Source organism: Rhinatrema bivittatum, chromosome 4 (genome assembly GCF_901001135.1).
Source record: "Rhinatrema bivittatum chromosome 4, aRhiBiv1.1, whole genome shotgun sequence".
NCBI classification, from domain to species: domain Eukaryota; kingdom Metazoa; phylum Chordata; class Amphibia; order Gymnophiona; family Rhinatrematidae; genus Rhinatrema; species Rhinatrema bivittatum.
Window position 1 is genome coordinate 218341331 of NC_042618.1, and position 22078 is coordinate 218363408.

Sequence of the window (22078 nt, forward strand, 5' to 3'; positions counted from 1 at the left end):
CAGGATCGACAGGATCAAATTGTGTTGCTGGAAGCCAGCGGTGAGAGAAGTGTAGCCTGGATGTTGCCTGAACCTAAGGTGCCCTTACCCCTTACTCCCATTCATTGCATTAAAGAAGGAATGAGAGAGTGTGCGGAATCATAAACATGTCTTTTGGATTTTTTGACATTCGAATGAGGGCATCGTATGTCTACAAAGCTGAAGACGAGGATCTCAAAGAATAATTCCTTCCAGGAAAGAAATATTTACTTCTTGAACAGCCTCGGACATACTTTTTGTATTCATTGTACATTCTACATACAAGGAAGGCAATTGCAAATGCTTTCATGAAATGACCTCCCTGCTGGATGGGTAAAACTTCCCTGTGTCTGCCCTGCTCAGGAGTAATTTTACCTAGACTGAGCGGAGGCTTTCCCAGGGGCAGAGGTGGGGGGGAGGATTGGACTTATTGCATGCTTTTGCATTTTCCAAAGTATATGCAGAAATTTTCCCGAAAATGTCCCACGCTCACAGCGGCAGATGTAATGGTGTGCGGGCAAATCTGGTGGGGATAATTTTCAAAGTGAACTTATCCATCTAAGTCCACTTTCAAAATCGGTGTACAACTTACATGGACGCTTGCTGCGTAATTCAGGGGCGCTGTAATATAACTGCGCCCGAAATGCATGTTTTTGGAAGCTCTATAAGCCTGCTGTACTATATTGTTGATGACAATGTTCAGCTCACATGTTGTTGCATAAGGCATGTCCATATTTCATACTTTCTTGCAGTTCAATGCATTTGAATAGGAGTCTTAGAGATTCCCCTTCCTCGCCTTAAGAAATCTCACTTCCAGGCATGTTAGCATAACATGCCTGAAGTGATCTGCCTTCTGTTTACAAGAGAACCGCAGAAATTAAGTGAACTGATTTGTAGCTAGACTTTCTGAAATGCAAAATCTATGAGGATCAGATATAAGTTTCTGGCACAAGTAGGACAAAAAAAACTCCAAACAGATCCCGAAAGCCTAACAATCAGGTTTTGACACAGCTTGAAATAGTGCATTTTCCACCCCAAAGCACTAATTTTCTGCAATTTCTAAAAGGGCAACAATTTATGAGATCTTGATTTAATTCTGTTTATCTCTGGAGCTGCTTTTCTGATTTTGATCTCAATTTTCTGGCTTGCTCATCTCAAAAGAAAAAAGATACAACAATAAAAAAAAAAAAAAAAAGCCAGGCAAAAGCCAAATAAGATATAAACAATGCTCAATGAATAATAATGTTAAATGGCTCTATGGTTAAATCAGATGCTGGGCATATTAACATTTTTAAAAAGGAAAGATTTTTTATCTGGCTGTTATAAAAAAATTATAAAATCATAAAGAAAAAATAAAGAACTTTTACAAATGTATATTTTCCAAACCTAACTTTTTAAAGATGGGAATGATTCTTTTACATATTTGCTTCCTTCATGAATTGTTTCTCACCTGCGTTTAAGGAGACCACTAAAGTCAAGCTCTCCTGCATCTTGTCCTTCACCACTGTAATTAATTAAACAAAAAAAAAAAGTCAGATCTTCGGTTGGTGCAGAGAAACCTGGACAATACATTTTCCAAGTGCTTGCAAAGCAGGATTTGCATATGTACACATGAAATAGTGCCCATGTGGCACAGGGCTGCATTTCTTTCCAAGCAAAGTCCGCCTCTGTTCAGCAGACTGCCCGTCTTCAGAAGTGACATGCCTAGAAGTACGTAAGTGTGCTAGCATGGTCCTTCCTTTAATTGTTTATGACTCTTCAGTGTGCAGAATCATCTTCCTCCCCATGATCCCATAGTAGAAATACACTTTGTTCTCAATAAAAAGCTTTCTATTGGAGTATATGTGTGTTATGCCTGTCGGTCGCAGGCGGCTGCGAACGTGAGTATTTGCACTGCTCTCCTGCCCTCCCCGGGTCTGCTCACAGCGCGGGCCTGCCTACACCACCACGTTCCTCAGGACTCCTCATGGCAGCATGGATGCCGCTACTTCCTACTTTGAGGTCAGGCCTTCCTAGGCGCACGCATGCATCACAGGTCCCGCCTTTGAAGCCTATTCGGTGGGAACCTCAGGGGCGTCCCTGCTTGATGTCGTCATCGGACTCCTGTACTTATGCTCCACCTTCGCCCCCAGCTAGCCGACTTGGCAACAAGTTCCGTATTAGTCCACAACTCCTGCCTTGTGTTCCTGAGACGTCGCTACGTGCTTTGCTCCTGGACCCTGTCTGGCACCCGCTCCTTGAAGGTCAATGTGCGCTCCTACGGGGACTTGCTCCCCTGGCCTACTCCGCTCTTTGGGCTGGCCTTGTGCCTCCTGGGTCCTACTCTGCAATGGCTTCTACTACTTGGGTCTCCCTTGGAACACTGCGGCAACCTGTGAGTTCCTTGGCTAGCCTTCCCCACTCCTCGGGGTTGCACCTGTGTTCTAGCAAGACTGTCCACGTTCTCCTGCTCCTCGGGCCTTGCTTACTATTCAAGAAGCAACCTAGAGCTTCCCTGCTCCATGGGGCTGTGCTCCTGTTTATTCAACGACTGTCAGCTGTCCCGCTCCTCAGGCCTGCTTCTCTACTAGACTGCAGACACTTCTCCACTCTCCAGGTTCCTGCCTACGTCAGCAGCTGAGACCGGGCCTGGGCTTCCCTGCCTCGTGGGTTGGCCTGCGCCTCCAAGTCTACGCCCACTATGCTGCAGCTCCGCCCCTTGGGGCTGTCCTCCCGGAGAACCTTCTACACGGCTAATCCTGCACCTTCCGCTCCGCGGTCTGCCTGGTGCCTCTCTCTTCAGGGTCTCACTCCAGGTACTACCTACTGTCTGTCGCCCCCATGGGGGTTACCTCCTGGTTCCTGGGGATCTCTCCACTACCATGCCCAGAGCTCCCCGCTGTGCCTGTACCTCGCCTCCTGATGGTGCGGACCCGTGGTGCTCCTCCCCACGGGCTGTTACAACTCGCACCTCAGGCCAAGGGTCCACATACCCACAAACCATAACAATATGCTCCTAAATAAAAAGATACTTTAAGGATCCTGCAGTTTACTAACTCTTCTACAACTGAATTAAACCATATTAGCATTTCATTCCTTTTTTTCTTCTGGTCTGGTGGTTGGTCCTTTCTCTTCCAGCTCAGTCAGAACTAGTGCCGGGATTCTAGCGCCATGAGCCATACCCTAGTTTAATAGACCCTCCCTCCCACAGTTCCTAATCTGGTCATTACAGCAACATTCCTGAGGACCGGGAGCCATGCACCAGGGCATTTTCCAGGTCTAAATCCGGCTACCAGGCATTGCCCTTACTGATGACTATGACTTCCCCCCACCACTCCCACAAAGATATTTCATTCATCTTTTAATAATATTGAGAACGCCTAACGCAGACACAGATGTTCTAACGATTTGTATGAACATCATTGCTCTTTACCGACTTCTAATACTTAGCAGTGCTCAGCGATGGCTTTTTGAAGTTACCTTCTTTTGAAAGCAGATCGGATGTCAATAGCTGGAGCGGCTGAATCAGCGGATGCTACGAATGAAAACATATTGTATTAAACATGTTTGCTTGGGCTTCTTGTACTGGATAAGACACTTTTAAATGCAGCAGCACAACTTGGTTTCAAACTTATATCAGCGTTGCATATTTTTCTAATACTTTAGTCGAAATTACATTTTGTACCTGAGAGCAAAGCGTCTACTGGATTTCTCTTCCTCCCCCTTTTTACTGTTTCTTTCCTTATATGGATAGGAAGGATCAACATTTTTGGCCTGAGTAACAATTAAAAGACTGGACAAGGGCAAAAACACTGTCCTGACACGATCACCTGGTATACGTTATATAGCTGAGATATTCAGCTGTAAATCTGTTGATCAGATTGGTCAGTTTCACAGGCCAAATCAGTTGCTTTCTGGGATAGCCAAAGAAAGCAAATTCTGCCGCACTTATCGAGCCACACGAAAGGATAAGAACTCGGGGAAGTAAAGGAGAGCAAACAGGCATGGAATGATGCAACCACCTGACCTGACTGTGTGCACTGATCTTTATTAGCTGCGGTTGTATTCCCTGACCCTAGCTAAACTAAAAGGGCAACGATTTTGCAGACGTTTTCCCCAACTTCTATTTCTTTACGGTTTATAAACCGCTTCCGCAGATGGCCTAAGCGGTGTACGATAAAACGCACACCATCTCCGATGGGATTCAGTTTGTGCATCCCATTCATCCATCCATGAATGGATGACAAACACCTCTGCAGTTCGACTTCCCTGCGCGCACACCTGGGGCCTGAACGCACAATGGAGTTTTGGCTCCCCTACCTGGTCCCAGCAAACATGCATCAGATAGGTTAGAATGCACTGCCTCCCTGGTCTGCATTCCCACGCATTGTGAAGATCCTGAAAAGCAGACTGGCCTGCTGGGTCCCCCGAGAACCGGGTGGTAAAGCCACTGCATTAGAGAAGAGCACGGGGGAGGCTATTTCAGGCCATGTCTGAAACGGCAGTAACATTTCGAGAGCAAAGGGAAAAAAAACCCAGCAACATTTCATTTAGTTTTCATTTCCTTTTCAAAATAAGGGGGCAACCAGCTCTGGCACCCAGGGCCCCTCCCCGCTGAAATAATTTGAACCTTTAAGCTTAAAAAAGGCACCTCCTCTCAGCTTACCCACAATGCCTGGGTCCAAAGGGGTGGGAGCCAACCCCAGTCACTCCTGCCCTATTGGTTCCATATCTCAAACTGGCACTGGCTGATCTGGGTCTGGGAGGAGGGAAGTCTGGAGTGGGAGAAAGCTGGAGAGGGGGGGGGGGGAGGGGAAACCTTTTAAAATTTGAAAAGGTGGGGTTTGCTTTTTTTAATGCTCTTGTGTGTGCTGTTGTAAAATAGCAGTGCATCCTAACACAATGAAATGAAGCAAAATAGAAACTAAAAAAGGGAAATCTAATGAAAACCTACCTGCTGAGAAACTAAAGAATAATAACATGAACCCCCCCCCCGGTCATCTGTGATGGATTCACTTTTCCGTAGCCTTGTAAAACAAATCTGATTGAAAGTGGAGTTTGCAGATACAGTACCTTTTTATTTAATTATGACATGTTCAATTTTCGGGCCTATCAAACTGGAAGGAAAATCTTACCAATGACTTCGAGATCGAACGAGCAGCTGTCAAATTTATCCTTGTACGTGACTTCACATCTATAGTTTCCCGCATAGTTCTCCTTCGCTTTGATGATCTGCATCTCAAATGTGTAAGTCTGAAATGACAGCAGAGGCTGGCAGCATGGTATCAAGGATTTGTGGTTCAGCAAATCCACAGATTATAATGCTTTGCACCATTTAATTATGGACATTCACTTCAAGCACAGAAGCGCCCCTTCTTTGTTCAAAGTGGCTCTCCTGACTCAGAGTTGGGGGTTGCCCAATAACCTGAGAGAAGGGCAGTGAGCTGCACTCCATCCCTATTACAAGAACTGCAACCACCGCGACACGCGCTGGTGTTTTCTAAGTGCTTTCCTGTAGTCACTAGTGCTTGAGTATATCTTTACACAGAAGCATTGTGTACAAATAGTTCAGACAGAAAAAGCCAAGTATCTGGAACTAACGGGAGCAACCTGTACCCAGATTTGTCGGCTGGCTCCATTCCCCCCCCCACCCCCTCCCAAAAATAGGCTGAGGTTTCAATACATCAGTTCCAAACCTGAAATTTGGATTTTCCTATGAAAAGCAAGTAACATCTCCATCCATGCAGTGTATGTGTGTGTGTATTTGTGTGTGTGTGTGTATGTGTGTGAGTGTGTGTATGTGTGTGTGTGTGAGTGTGTGTATTTGTGTGTGTATGTGTGTGTGTGTGAGTGTATGTGTGTGTGTGAGTGTGTGTATGTGTGTGTGTGTATGTGTGTGTATATGTGTGTGTGTGAGTGTGTGTGTGTGAGTGTGTGTATGTGTGTGTGTCTCTGTGTGTGTGTATGTGTGTGTGTGAGTGTGTGTGTGTGTATGTGTGAGTGTGTGTGTGTGTATGTGTGAGTGTGTGTTTGTGGCGGGAGGGAGGGAGAAGAAAGTGAGGTATAAAACCAGGACTGGATTAACCTACTGCAGGAAAAAATGGAGCCAGTTGAGGACCCTATATGCATCACGATAGAAGGAAGAGCATAAGGAAAACAGCTATAAGGAAGTAGAGAGGAGAAAAGCATTGGAAATGTTTGACGGTGGTGTTTCAAAGAATTAAACAAATATTGTATTTGCATCAATGTCCCTAGGCTGAAATAGTTTCAGACTGGTTTCTTAAGCTTGCTGCTTTTTTTCGTTTTTTATACCTGATACGTGACACACGCAGGTCCCTAAAAGCCGTGGCACTGTAAGAAACAAACTGAAGCTCGGTAGCACTAATGACGAGCCTGCCTGTACTTCTGGTCCAAAAAGGCTCTAATGTACAGCCAGCTGTGGCTCTCGCCGAAGATAACGGCAGCGGGTCCAGCATGGGCGCCTCTGAGCTTACGGCGTCCGCAAATGTTACCTTGGTGAAACGATCGAAGGTTTCTTTCAGCTGAAGGTGCTTCCCTGCTTTGCTTGCCAGATCCATCCATTTGCCTTTCAACCACTTAACAGTCGGCTTCCTAAGAAGGTCTTTGGCCTCGACTTTGGCGATGAACTTAATATCTCCCCCTTAAAGAAAGAAGAACAGCTCGATATGTCTCTTGCGGTCTTGCCCGGGCCATGCAGGTCTTTCATGCCATCCGTAAAAAAAAAAAAAGGCTTAATGTAAGTTTTACAACCCGCCAGCGAGATTCTGCCCGGAAGACCCGGACTGCTGTCGGTTTTTTCTGGATAACTCTGAAAGGGCCCCTGTCACGCTCAAAAAACTCGGAATGCATCATAGAATAATGAAAACAATTAAAAAGTAACACGGATTTATCTTATTTTTTGGCATTTCTTCATTGCATGTCCATGGCTCCAGACAATGAACAACTAATGTCAAAAATTACAAAAGCACAGCTCATGTACCATGAAATAGCACACTTCTTAATGCAAAACATCAAATCCTACAAAATACCTCGGAAAACAGTAAAATAAGCTGAACAGTGCAAGTATTTTCTTATCTTTTTTGCTGTACTCCAGTTAAACTCTCTTCCCCTCAACAGTAATATCTGTTGGATAGTGGGCTGGCCCTACGGATCTGTGGGAAGACCCTCGAGACATCCCTTCCTAGTACCATGAGTCTCATTCTTGCACCTTGGGGAAGTCTAAGCAACCCCAAACCCACTCCCTCCCCCAGCCAAGATCACAGCTTCACCGCTCCCTTCCCTTTCTATTTTTAAGTTCCCCCCTTCCCCTGAATTATTTTGAAGAGTAACTTTGTCATTCCCTCCCCCCAGCCCCCAGCTGCAAGTGTGCTGAGTGAATGGAAGGTGATTAAACGTGACAGCAGGTAAAACCCCTCTCCCCGAAATGGGAACTGTTTTCCTATTGGACAAGTAATTGCCCAACAACTAGTTTAAAAAAATGATTTTTTGCTGGCAATCTGCGGGGCCGAAATGTTTCTTTAAAAGTAAAGGTCCGACCACTTTTTAAAATAGTCTACTCCTCCATTTTTGCTCACTCTGGGGTAGATTTTAAGATGTGCGCGCACGCGTGCTACCCGGCACGCGCACATGGACGCCCGATTTTATAACATGCGCTCCAATTTAGGGTCAGCCTGGGAGGGAACTTCCCTACCCTCTAATCTATCCTTCCCACCCCTTCCCCTAACCTATGCACCCCCTAGCCCTATCCTAACCCCCCCAAAAAAAGTTATCTTACATTTGCACGCCGGCAGCCTGCCGTCACGCGATCCCCCGGCACAGCAGCAAATGGCCGCTGTGCCGGGGGCCTCTAGCCCCGCCCCAGACCGCCCCTCCCCGCCTCTTTTCTTTGGCTCCGGGACTTACGCGCGTGGCCGGGCCTTTTAAAAATAGGCCCGGCGTGCGTAAGGCAATTTACGCACATAGGTTTTGGAAATCTGGCCCTCTGTGCTTAAGAAAAACCAGGGCTTTTTTCCCCAAGGGTTACCTGCTAGTACTGAGTACCAACATCTTTCCACCTGCTTGATGTGTGCTCTGGTCCCTCCAAAAAAATGCCAAAATAATGCCAAAAAAAAAAAAAACCTGTGCCACCTCCACTCCTCCCTCCCCATGTCCTCTCTTCTGCATGGAGAAAGGACTTGGGGAAGTGAGATTGCTGCCTAGGCAGGGAATGTTTTCTTGATATCGCAAGTCATTGCATAATTACACTAGCAGATTCATGTGATTGGCTATTATCAGCTCATTTGTTATGAAAGCAGGTGTGCAACAAGTCATTTAAGAAACAATTAAAAAACACATCCGTTTGAGCTGGCATATTTTTCAGTTTGAAAACAATTAACCTTTATAATAAGTTTTGTTTGTAGCTTTAAAAGATATATGTTTGCACGTTAGCATTGAAAACACTAGAGAAAAAGGGATTCCAGGGGTTAATGATAGCGAGGTCTGGCGTTGGCTGCATTGGTCGGCCAGACGGTGTTTACTGTTTACTGGCTTGATGAAACCCCTTCACTACCTTTTGTTTCATATTATTATCTCGTGGAGTTGGAACATTTGAACACAGTGGCGTTCTTATAATTTCTCTAGTTCATTGTCTCTCCTTACTCATGTTTGATGATTTGAGCAAGAGTAGAATTTGTTCTTGTGATTATTTTTCAGTTTAATATGGTTCTATTGTATATGGTGTGATGGTTTTACAGTAACTATATTTATGCTAATACATTTGTTTTGTTTTATGTCAATTGTATTTTATGATTATTTTTGCCTAATTTTATTTGTATTTTATTAATTTTTTTTGGAAGCCCCTCAGGACATTGGATGGTGTGGCCCACAAATTAAACAAAATAAGTGGGGGAGAGAAGAGGCCTGATAGAACTGATGCTGGGCCCTTGGGAAAGAGAAGGGTTCTGCCTTCCTGTTGGGAGGAGGTGAGAGACAGAGAGGAACCTGGGTGCTCTCAGAGCAGTGCTGGAGGTGCTAGGAGTGGAGCGGAGGATCCCTTGCTGCCAGCAGTAAAAATTAAGGTATTGGGGGAGATAAGGAGGGTCGAGGAGGGAGGGCTGGCACCTTTTATCATCCTTGTGGGTAGGTGGGAAGGAAATGAGGGGAACAGGAAGAACTTTCAATTTCTAAAAAAAACGTGGACAGGGGTAGCCTGAGAACACCAGCTGTGATTTCTGCACGATTACAAGTTTTTTTGGGGAGGGGAAGTGAGGCGAGCAAGGTCCAACAGGGCCTTGGCATTATATTTTGGACCGGGAGGGAGAGTGCTGACCCGCTGGCCCTTTTATTTACTTTGTTTTACTTCCTTATGACAACACTACTTCGCAGGATATCTTTTAAAGATATCCGGATAAGTAGCACGATATCCAGCCACACAAGGCTGGATAACAAAAAGACCTACTCGGCTATATACATGTAGCCGGATAACTTTAGGCTAGTATATTCAGTGAGATATTTATGGGACAATTTATCTGGCTACCTTTAGCTGCATAACTTGTCCACTAAACGTCCTATTTGATATTGGCCTCGCTGTTCTTAGTTCCACAGTCACTCACCTTCATTCACGGAACCACTTTCGGGTTTTCCAATGAATAAAGTGGATCTCTCAGAATCCTTGCGTTTGTCTGCTTCTTCCGGGGTTCCTTCCCCAATTGACCAAACTGTTCAAAAAGACAGAAAAAAAATACAGGCAATTGTTATCTATATGAGTATGGCTTTTCTATTATGAAAAGGAATTTATTTGATAATAGAAGGCTGACTTTACTATCATTTTCCCTTCAAACTGTACTCTTGGGCACGGAACCTGCACGCATGTTATAAAATCCAGGGTCGGTGCTCGCAAAGGGGTGCACAATTGTGCACCTTGCGCCCGCCGAGCCCTATCCGAGCCCCGCTGCCTTCCCCTGTTCCCTCCCAGGCTGCTCCGAAATCAGAGTGGCCTCGAAGGGAACTTCCTTACCCCCCACCCCACATTCCCTTCCCTTCCCCTACCTCCCCCACCCTTTCCCCCCTACCTTTATTGCTTTCTTTTTTTTGTTTTAAAACTTACTTCAGCCCTGGGGCTGAAGTAATTTGTGCGCGCTGGTCAACTGCCGACACGCAATCCCCGGCCCAGCAGCCGTGCAGAGGCCTCTGGCCACACCCCCTCCACCCCCTTTTGTAAAGCCCAGGGACTTACACGCATCCCGGGACTTTACGCTCGTCGCTGGGCCTTTTGAAAATAGGCCCGGCGCGTGTAACCTTTTAAAAATCCGGCCCTATGTATTTCTTGGTTTTGTTTGCTTATTATAAACTGCTTTGGGTTGAACTTCTACCACCCCTGGCCCTTCTTGAAGTAGATTTGCTCCTTCCACATAATATGCTAAGCCTTTGCGAAAACCAAGCAGCTAATAAACAATTTTCTTTCATAGCTCAAATTGTGAACACCTTCAGTGCATGTAGATCTACTTACACTACTTAACACTTCATCTAGGATACTTTTTCTCTTAGAAATTAAGTGAAAACAATTTAAAGCACTAACATTTATGTTGCTGTGGTGTGATAGGGCCATTTTTAAGCAGGAGTGAAAAGTGACTGTCACGCTGCATAGGCCTAAAGATATCCTTGCAACGTTGGCCGACAGCAAAGCGTGACAATTGTCAGGTGCACGTGGACGCCACATCTTCCCTATACCATCTCTCTACCAAAGTGAGGAAGAAGCTGCTGGGGCAATTTATAGGCTCAGCTGCTAAGAAAATAGAGCGATGGAAGGTTGTCAACTAATGTATGGCCTATAAAAAGCCCTGCATTTCCTTACTGCACCAAGCCCCGCGCCAGTCTAAAGATGGCCTTGCTGAGTGGATCAGGGAAGAAGATATTTGTGGTGGTTCCTTCTTAGAAGCTATAGCAAGAGAACCAGCAATGCTGTCATACATTAAAAAAAAGGTTTCTTACAGCATGTTGTGAATGCCAGCCAGGATAATGGAGAAGATTTACTGTAGGGGATAAGACCTCAGTTTCTCAGCTAGACAAGGATTTTTTTAAATTAATTAATTAATGCTATAGGTACTACCGTCAGAATGCCAATATCCTCTCTCTCTCTCTCTCTTTTTCACAATATTTTTCAATCAGTGGTCTCTCCCTGAGCTAGTGTTTCTAAATGGGTTGTTTTGTTGCATACCATGACAAGGATGAACCTCGCTCTTAAGCCAAGATGTGCTGGGTATGATCTCGATCTCAAGCTCTCAGATTTGCTGCTAGTGCTCTCCCTAATGCTTGCATTTGTGCCAAGGAGAGCTTTCTTCTGGAACTCATAAGGTGTGCTTTATATACAGGTACTTCAATCAGGGGTGAAGGCACATAGAGAATTGGCACTATCTCTGTATCTTTCTGCCATATTTTCCTGGTCTCCGATTCTATCTCTTGCTACAAATATATTACAGAGTAGTCACTTGGCACTGATGCTTCTATCAGCAATGCAGTTGTGTTTTTCTCCTTTACCACTATGTCTGGTTATCTAGCCTGAAGCTTTTTATTGGTTAATATGGTGATCACTACTTCATTTACCGACTGCTGCCAGGGTTTGTGGTCCATTATTTCTCTGCTACTGCAATGTGCTTATGCAGGTTCCAGTGGATGAGTCATGCTATCTTCTTGTGCCTTTCTGATCACAGATTACCCTGTTTCTTATATTTTAATATTCCAAGGAAAGAAAGGTGTGCATTGGTTAATTTGGGGCATTAGACAAACCACTGTTCCCTAAAATTCTATCCTTTGCTATAAAGTAGTGTGGTTGTCATGTTAGTCCAGTTGAATGCACATAAATAGGGGTTATCAAACATCATAATTAAGATAAGAAGATACCTTTGTATTGCACTAACTTAATACATTTCTTGACTAGCTTTCAGGAACTACACTCCCTTCCTCAGGTCTGAAAAATACCACTGTATTGTATCTCTGATCAGCAACAGATTGGTGGCTTACAACAGACAGAAAAGAAATCAAACATCTCTTTGATGCATTAACTATTGAAATGGGATCATTTTAAATGCCCTTATTTGCACACACAACTGCAAACTGATTGAATATTGCCTACATGTGTTTATCATTGTGTTTGATTTAATATATTTCAAAAGTTGTGCAGTGAAATAAACCCCCTTCCCTCCCTCCCCAAAAAGTTCAGTCTATTAGTTTTAATGTCTTCAAGTATATTACAGTATTTTATACTAGCAATGTCAAGTTATATCTTTCAACTAGACAAAAGGAGAAAGTTATTTGTCACCTGAGTCTTTTCTTTCCTTTTCGGGAGCAGTATCACCTGAAAGAAAATAATAATTTGGCTGAGAAAGTGAGAGCAGACTATAAGACATGGTTAGTGTTTTTTCTGTTAATACCAAAATACCTTTTTTTTTTTTTTTTTAGGAAATTGAAAATGTTAGCTGTTGCAAATTAATTGGAGCAAAAGGATCTGCATGATGGAGTCTACAGACCAAGCGGAAGGAAGAACAGCCAAACAGCCTGGGCACATGAACCAAATAGTATTAATAAAACTGAATAGTTGGAGGCAAAAAAGGTAGAAACTGAAGGGTCATGCTAGAGTGGAGTTTTGTGAGATGGAGAGACCAAATTTCATCCCCTTCCCTAATGGCCACCCCTCCAAGGCCTACAAGACTGAAACAGGGGGACAGAGAGAGATGGCATTCTAGGAAGAGAAAATGGTCACTATTTACAGACAGAGAAGGAGACAAATGGAGGTTTGAGGAAGCTCGTGATACAGAAGGATGATACGTGAGAGACAGATGGAGGGAGAGAGCCAATCTGACTGTCTGCCCATGAAGACTCAGGGAGGTAGGTAGAGGGTTACCCTTCACATTATGATATGTGCTCACCATTGGATTAAAGCCTATTTCCCTTTAATTAATTTGTAACAGCTAAGCGCCAATTAATTAACTATGTCAGATGTTTAACGTGGAACAGCAACGTTCTGAGGTGTCATTTCAGCATAGTCACCCAAAACCTGCTATGAGGATCGCTAACTGGCTTCATTTTGCAGGACAGGCTCATCCAGTCCTCATTTTATCCCATGGCCCACATTTAGTTCTACTTTTCTTAGGGAACTAAATAGCGAGACTACAAGTCCCTAAAGGCCATGGGGTAAAATCAGGACTGGATTAACCTGTCCCTAAAAACTGGAGCCAGTTGGTAATCACCACTGCATACCCTTTGGTCTCCATCTGGCAAAGTACTAGAGCTGTGTAAATGGCTATGTAACTGGAAATATTGGGGCCCACAGTGTGTTTGCTCATATGAGTCATGTCCCTCACTCCTGTTTATAATTTTTTCCACACCTCTGAATGTGGATTTTATTCTGTGTACATGTTGGGATATTCTGTCCCCTTCCTTGGCAAATCTCTTATCCCTGCTGTGCCCTCTCAGTGCCCTGTGTCACAAGATCTGATCTTTGATCTGGCCTGGCAGGGAGCAGGGAGAGAGTTAAGTCAAGCAGCAGTCAGGAATAGGAGATCTGGCAGGCAGCCAATATAAATGGAGATTAAAAACTTTTAGAAGGTTACTATTGCTCTCAGATGGTCTGTGGCACTATAGGATGGAGCTACATATCCACAGCTATATAACTCAACATAACTAACGACTGGTTAACTATGTGCCTTTCCATATAAATAGCAGTGGAGGGGATTAAAAGTCACAGAATGAAAATGTTCTACTGGCAGGGACCATCAAGGATTCATTTCAGTTATGGGTTAAAGATTCCTCTCTCAGATAAAGATAGAGCACTCAGGTTCTGATTTATTTCATTTTGAGCTTCCTATGAGAACATCCTGCACCTGTGACTTTTTTTTAATAGGCTCAGTAGACTTCAATATCTTCCAGCCTGATCAGCACCAGAGCTGGAGTCCTGGAGCCATGAGCCTTCATTCACAGCTACCCAGGGAAATTTCCCTTATTTTAATAGACCCATTGTTCTTGGTCTGGTCATTGCAGAAATGATTCTAAGGTTGGGAAATAAGTTCCAAGGCTCCTTCCGGAGCTCCATTTCATGGTCTCTAAATCCACCTACCCTTAATAAGAACCATAACTCCCCCTCCCTCTCCTCCTCCACACACCAACAGGGAGGAGGAGAGGAGAGGGATCTCCAGCTTCAGCTCACCCAGGGTGTGGAAGACCCAATCCAGGGATCAAACATGGCAATGTGCAGTACCATCACATGACCCACCAGAGCAGCATCCTGTGATGTTTTAAAGGTATAAGCTGCAATTTACTAAGGCTAAATTAGGAGCACTTAGCCCAACATAAATATTTAAATTGTGCTGTGAAAGTTAACAAGATTATGTACAGGGCTATATTTTTCAACAGACAAGATATTTAGTTATAAGGGGCAAAAATATAGCCACCTAAACAGGTATAGGCATGTGCAATGTTAAAAAATTAATTTTGGTTCATTCATTTATTTCGTAGGTCAAAATGATTCATTAGGTTTGTTTCAAACAAAACAAACATTTTCATTTGTTTGTTTTATTTGTTCATTTGTTTGCCATTACAGTCAATGGGAGAAGGAATGCAGCCAATTTTGTGCTTCCAAATTAGGATTTTCTAATCATATCTAATGAAACTGGTGGGTAGACATCATCAGAAGGGTGAAGGCATGCCACTGCATCAAGACTATGTGAACATGGCACCAAAAGTGGCATGAAGAGCCCAAGGATCAGCAATAGGGAAAAAAGTACCAGCAGTAGCAGGAGTTCTCCAAGACACTGTCAGAGTTGCAAAACAGCAACATGGAACCCCTAGGCTATACAAGAGTGGCAAAGTGACATCAAGTGTGGCATGAAGAGCTGAGGCACCATAAACGTGGAACAAAGCACCCAAAGAGGGAAAATACCCTCCAAGGCAGTGATAAGAGGGTCAAAGCAAGTGAAAGAGCGGAATGAAGACTCTGAAGCATCATGAGAGGCATGAAGCAGCCACCCAGAGTGGCAAGGTTCCAAATGAGAGGCAAAGAGCACTAACCAATTGTTAGAAGTTCTAGGCAGAGAGAAGCCAGAGGAAATTCCTGGAATAGGTCTGATGTAATTTTCATATGGCATCATTAGGTGAAGGAACTAGCTATGGAAGCTTGGAATTGGTCTTCTCTGGAGGCTAAGCTGCTACTGACTAGAGGCACCAAATGCTATTTAACCACTAGCTGTTTAATATCCTGCAATTTAGGAAATCCAGGACATGATTCTTCTTCTGAATCAAATTTTGCAAATACTGCCTCCATTAGCTCAGAAGCAGTAATTATAGAAGACCGCAGTCCTGATTTTGGGTGCTGTACTTCTGCAGCCCTTAAATCCATCAAATGTTAAATACCAAATAAGACCAATAATCACAAGAACCATAAGGGAATGGAGTTTGAAGAAAATGTCCTTATGGACATCAAACTGTTAAAGATAATTGGGTGGGTAATGCCTGTATAAAGCATTGGATGGCCAGGGCAAAACCAAGAGTAAGAAAATACCATAGGAGAAAGGGATTTAAAAAGCACTGAGAAGATAGCCAGAGCAGCGGAGAAAGCACCCTCATGCACAAAGACTAGCTTGGATTGGTGGTGGCAGCATTGGTGCAGGTAATTAAAAACAGAAATAATAGGAGCAGATCTGTTAAGTTAGTGGACCCTTGCACTGAGCTGGGATTGGTACAATGTGTAGGGAGGAGCCCTGCAGGTTCCCACCATCAGCAGGTGGACTTGAACAAAGCAGAGACCCTACTGGAGCTTCACCTATACCAGCCCTCATTCCCCTCGGGTTGAGCCTCTGGGTGCCGGGGCCTGCAGGTCTTAGGTGGGGATCTCTTCTGATGGCAGCGGTGGTCATCTTTGGATCAAAGCAGAGAGAGGTCAGATGGTCCAAAGTCCAAGCACTGGTCAGGGCAGGCGATGGTCAGGCATATCTGGGAATAAGCAGTGGTCAGTGGCAGGCTGCGGTCAGGGGAATCCAAGATTAGGCTGAGGTCAAACCATGTTTTTGTCCAAAAGGGAAGTAGGAACAGATAGGCAGGGCAGGTAGGTAAGGAGAAACACAGGCAGGCAAGGAGCACAGAAGACAAGGCTGGACTGAAGACAAAACACTGAAGATAAGGCTGAACTGAATACAAGATGCTGAAGCAACATGGTCTACTGCTAGAGTAGTGGGACCTATTGCTGTGCAATGAGGCAGGATGAGCTCTTTTATAGGGTTTTAGAGGTGACATCATCATCCAGCGCCATGAGGCTTTTCTAGCCACTGGCCTGTTAATCAAGGGAGATTGGACATGTATGCACCTAGGAAGAGATGTGTCAGCTGGGGTTGGCAGTGCGGGCTGCGTGAGGAGTCTGTGGCATCAGGCCACATGTGGAGTTGGCAGCAATTGGCCATGTAAGGAGTCGGTGGCATCGGATCACATGAGGAGTCGGTGGCGCTGGGTTGTGTGAGGGGTCAGCAGCTTCTTGCCACATCGGTGCACAGTGGACCATCGCATGAAGCTTGGGCAAAGCATCGGTAGCAAGCAGGAGAATCCCAGCCAAGGGGGAGCATGCATTGGTGCACGGGAGTAGCCCATGGACTAGCAAACATAACAAGATCAATGCAGCAAGAAGAGAAGGTGTACCTCGAGGGCTGAGGTAGAAGGAAGAAGAGTGGCAGCATAATCTCGAGAAGTGGTGCATCAAGCATGTTTAGAAACAGATAGCCAGGATGTAACCCAGTGTGAGTGGTCTTTGGCTTGCCAGAGGACAGAGCAATCTGGACTCCAGCTATTCTTCTACAGAGTTTTATTATTTACAAGCAAATTAAAAACAGAAGCCTGCTTACCTCAGCAGTGCTAGAAACAAAAATGCAGCAGTTCACCAGTAAGTGGTACACTCATCTGGTACCCTCCTTTTCCTTCTTGGCCCTGGCATCTTATTCCTCTCCCCAAGGGAAATGCCCAGCAACCAGTATTCCCTTGTGGCTTTGTTAAGGTGAATCAGGATAAATGCCTGGTCCTGGATTTTTAAGGAGGGTCTAACGTATACTTCTTTAAACAAAGCAAGACCAAGAGTCAGGAAATTCTATAGGGGAAGAAAATTTTTACACAAGTTACCTGGTTGACCCTGTCAGTAGCTAATGCTTCTGTCAAACAATAAAAGATCAAGCCATGCCAGTTAGCCTCACCTCAGTGGTGGGAAAATTAATGGAGACTTTGCTGAAGGAAAGGATAGTGAATTATCTACAATCAGTAGGATTGCTGGACCCAAAGCAGCATGGATTCACCAAGGGAATATCCTGTCAGACAAATCTGATTGATTTTTTTGATTGGGCGACTAAAGAATTGGATCGAATTGTCTATTTGTGGATGATACTAAGATCTGAGACAGAGTGGACATGCCGGATAAGACATGATTTAAGGAAGCGTGAACAATGGTCAAAGATATGGCAGCTGGGACTCAATGCCAAGAATTGCAATGTCATGCATATGGGGTGCGGTAATCCAAAAGAGCTGTATGAGATAGGGAGTGAAGGGCTGTTGTGCACGGAGCAAGAGAGGGACCTTGGGGTGATAATGTCTAGTAATCTGAAGATGGCGAAGCAATGTGACAAGGCGATAGCTAAAGCCAGAAGAATGCTGGGCTGCATAGAGAGAGGAATAACCAGTAAGAAAAAGGAGGTGTTAATCCCCTTGTACAGGTCCTTGGTGAGGCCTCACCTGGAGTACTATATTCAGTTCTGGGGACTGAATCTCAAAAAGGACAGAGACAGAATGGAGGTGGTCCAGTAAAGGTGACCAAAATGGTGGGGGGTCTCCATCAAAAGACTTAAGAAGGACCTAAATATGTATACCCTGGAGAAGAGGAAGTGCAGGGGAGATATGATACAGACCTTCAGATACCTGAAAAGTTTTAATGATGCACAATCCACAAACCTTTTCTGTTGGAAAGAAATCAGTAGAACTAGGAGGACACGTAATGAAACTCTAGGGAGGACGACTCAGAAGGAAAGTCAGGAAATATTTCTTCACAGAGAGGGTTGTGGATGCCTGGAATTCCCTTTCAGAGAAGGTGGTGAAGACAAAAACAGTGAAAGATTTCAATGGGGCATGGGATAAACACTGTGGATCCCTAAAGGCTAGAGGATGGAAATGGAGAAAAGAGTGCATGGGGGTAACTTGCTGGTGTGATGGTTACTACCCTTAATCAATAAACCTTCATACTGTTGATGCAACTCCATTATATGCTTTAATGGCAGGGGAAAAAGAGGAAAGGGGGAATTAGATTCAGACAGCAACCAACAAGGACATTGAATTTTATGGTTTAGGAAAACAAATAAACATGGGGGTAACTTGCTGATGCGGCTGTTACTACCCTTAACCAATAAGCCTGATACTTTTGATGCAACTCCAACATTGCTCTCTGCTTCAACAGCAAGAAGTAACGGGGAATTGGACTCAGCAGCAAACAACAAGGGCCCTGACTTTGACATAGCAGATACTACCATAAGCTTGCTGGGCAAACTGGATGGACCATTTGGTACTTTTCTGCCGTCATTTCTATGTTTCTATATATACATAGCCAGTACTGTCAAACTGCAAAATACTCATTAAATCAGATATGGTTCCATTTGTTACTTGAATAATTGTGGTAATTATAGCACTAATATATGTCAATGAGTACTGACCCCAAGACATAGTAAGGGGAATCACACACAGCACAAAGTCATCGAAACCCCCAAAGATACCTGAGACAGGAGGAAGAATGGTATCAAAAGCTTGAGGAGGGGTGCAGCAAGCGTAAAATCAACGAATGGCCAGAGCAAGACCAAAAGTCGGCAAGTACCAAAGGGATAGGGGATTTAGACAGAAGCTCAAAGACAGCTGGAGTGGGAGATACCTGCCCTACTGAAGACATAGATACCTGGTTGATTCTACCAGTAATATGCTTCTGTCAAAGATTAAGCCATGTACTTCTTAAGTACAAACAGCTGGTACAGTGAAACTCTGAATGGCTCTTTAAATTAGTTATGGTTCCATCTGTTACTTGGATAACTGTGGTAATTGTGGAGCTAATACATGCTGGCAAGTGCTGACCCACAAGCCATAGTGTGGTTAACCATAAACATCACAAAGGTGTCAAAACCCCCAAGGCATATAGTGCATTGAATTGTAAACAGCACAAAGGTGTCTAAATCTGCAAGACAAACAATATGGAGAATCACAAACAGCAAAAATGTATCTAAAACCACAAGGCATGGAGTGCAGTCCATTGCAAACAGAACAAAGCTAGACAGGTTTTGACAGCAAGATAGAAAAAACAGAAAAGAGGTGAGATGGGAGGAAAAACTTGTATTTTTTTCTTTTTTCAAATTTTTTTTCTGGGGATAAAACACCCCAATATAACCAACAAAGAAGCAAAGTGGGAGAACTAGGCTGAGATCCAAACAGCAAACAATATAGAGGCACCAATACTCCCATGTCGGTACATCATAGGTATGGCAGGCAGGCAGGCATATTAACAGCATGGCCCCCACGGTGGTATATCAGGGACATGACATGTAGGCAGAATGTTGGCAATATCCCTAAGGTGGAATTTCAAGATATATCAGGGACAAAGCAGGTAGGCATTTGGCAGCAAGATCCCTAAAGTGGTAAATCTGGGGCATATCAGTTAGGAAGAGAGGCAGTAAGACCCCTAAGGTGATATATCAGGGGCATGGAAGATTAGCAGAGCAGAAGTAAGATGGCCAAGGTGGTACATTAGTGGCAGATCATGTAGGCAGAGTGGCAGCAAGACCTCTAAGATGGTATATCTGGGGAATGGCAGGCATGCAGAGCAGCAGGAAGACCTTGAAGGTGCTTCCAGAAATTCTGGAAAGTACAGCAAAGGTACATTTATTTTTTAAAAATCCAGCTTTTCCATCTTGTCTTGCGTGATGAGGGTTCACAATGTCCTCTACCATTGAGAAGACACATTCATTGGGTATGCTGGTTGGTGGGCAGAAAAGATAGTACTGAATCACCTTGCTAGGTCTGGCCAGATTGCAGACTTATGGGCTCAATATGTCAGTGCATCTGTATCCATGTTCTCAATGGGGTCTGTGAGATAGCATGTCACAAAATTTTTACTGCAGTCTCCTTTTCTGGGGTGGACTGAGGGTCTCTCTTGCCAGTTGCTTTAGCTAGGCCTGTGACAAGAGAATGATTCTTTGCAGGCAATGTGCCTTTGGCATATTGAAGTGGGGAAGGAAGTGGTAGCTGCTTGTGCTTCCACTGCTCTCTGGGGTGGCCATTCTTTTCTGTGCTGCATGCCCACTGTGTCTATGCCTCTGGTGCTCCTGTTCACACACCCTAGCTATCAGCATCTCCTTCATGGATATGAGATGCTGGGATTCTAAGGCAATACTTCCTTTCACCTGTGAATTAGAAAGTATGGTAAGTATGTTTGTATTGTTTTCTCTCAGAGATTTAGGTCTCACTTGCACCTGCTGCTGCAAGGAGTCCACAAACTGCCACACCTCTGCTTCCATTCCCTCCAGCTCTTGGAAAGCATTTAATTTTTCCTCCAGAATATTTAGTATAGGGATGACTCTGCCCAGGGTGGTATTTCTGGAACCATATCCTCTGTGGCATCCTTGAAGGGTTTCAGAATTTCTATCAGCTGCCTCATCATTACTCACTCAAGATGCCCCAGGGGTGATCGACACCTATCTTCATTTTCAGAGACAGATCATGAAGAGGTGTCTGCTGCTCCACTAAGCTCTGCAGCATCATATAGGTTGAGTTTCATCGGGTGCCAATATCTTCACTCAGATGCTTATGAGGCATCCCAAAGTCTTCCTGCTTCTCACATAGAAACTGCCCAACCTTCATGCTTCAATGGAAATGCCTCGCCATTTTTCTGCACCTCTATCAGGTCCTTCAGGAATAGATTCTCGTGGTCCTTGGGCCCCCAACCCCAGGGCATTCCTCACTTCCAAGTGCAGCAAGTGTGCAAAATAATGGATATCCCAAAAGCCCCTATCTTCCAGTTCCCTTGTCATATTTACACCTCTGTCTGTTACAAAGAAAACTGCCTGAAAACACCTGCCTCTCCTGTCTAGCTGCCAACCCTCTGTCATCTTTCTTGTGGATGATAGGAAACTGCATGAAGTATGGTAGATATCCAACATCTGGGTGTGCAACACAGCCCACCTACACCCTGATGTTCAGTCCCTGCCAGACCTGCTTTCTGTCCCTGCTGCAGCCAGATCCCATCAATATGCCATTAGGGAGAGGTAAGCATGTGTAGCATTCACGATAGTCCAGAAAATGCTGGTGACATGCATGCTACTGCCCTCTGTCTGAGCCAGATGCACCTGGATGTGACTATGGCACTGGTTGTACAGGGTGGGGATAACATGTCTACTAAATATAGTCCTGGAGGGACACATGCAGCAGATGCTTAAAGCTCACACTCACCACTACCTGCAGGCACTGGTCATTCAGGGCCAATCATTTCCCTGGTGTTCCTCATTATTACTTTACATGTTGCCTGCCTCTTGCCCCAGGACAGAACATCACCCTATTTCCTCTTTGGTGGGTTGCCACTGTGGATGCATTTAGGGGGTTGCTGGCCTGCTACCTGACTGCTGAAAGGGGCAATGGGATCAGCTTGTGGAAAAGTCTTCCTCCTTTCAACCCCTTTCCTCTGGTTTTTACTTTTAGTGGCAAAAGGGGTTATCAGGCTAGTACTGCCAGCCTCCCCTGGTGCCAATGCTAATAAGAGCTGCTTCTGTAAGTGGTACTTAATATAAGCATTTGTCAGATGCCCCACTTGCTTCCCTGGACTGATATCCTTACTGCAGTGAGTTCATTTAACAAATCACGGGTCCTCCCTGCCTTCATATCAGGGATGTATTATATGATCTCTTCTGCACATCCATGGTGGCTGATGCTGGCACTGGAGTTAAAGGTGAGGGTGGACTGAGAGGACAAATGCCAGGGGCATAATTCATGTTCTCAACTTGAACTATCTGTTCTTCCTGGAGGTTTGTCTCATCAC

The 22078-nt window shown here is 44.6% G+C and overlaps 1 protein-coding gene across 7 annotated transcripts in view; it reads right to left on the minus strand.

The window, feature by feature from the left end:
* Positions 1 to 22078, minus strand: part of MYBPC1 (myosin binding protein C, slow type) — a 244050-nt gene that overhangs the window by 110760 nt on the left and 111212 nt on the right. For all 7 annotated transcript variants that reach the window (XR_003856413.1, XR_003856412.1, XR_003856411.1 and 4 more), the window contains 6 exons: positions 12314 to 12349; positions 9609 to 9713; positions 6510 to 6658; positions 5133 to 5250; positions 3478 to 3532; positions 1469 to 1522 (listed from right to left, as the gene is read on the minus strand). Coding sequence is in view for 2 of the 7 variants with exons in the window: in XM_029599714.1 (XP_029455574.1) it covers positions 1469 to 1522; positions 3478 to 3532; positions 5133 to 5250; positions 6510 to 6658; positions 9609 to 9713; positions 12314 to 12349 (517 nt within the window). In the remaining 5 variants the exon portion in view is untranslated. The remainder of the gene's footprint in view (positions 1 to 1468; positions 1523 to 3477; positions 3533 to 5132; positions 5251 to 6509; positions 6659 to 9608; positions 9714 to 12313; positions 12350 to 22078) is intronic.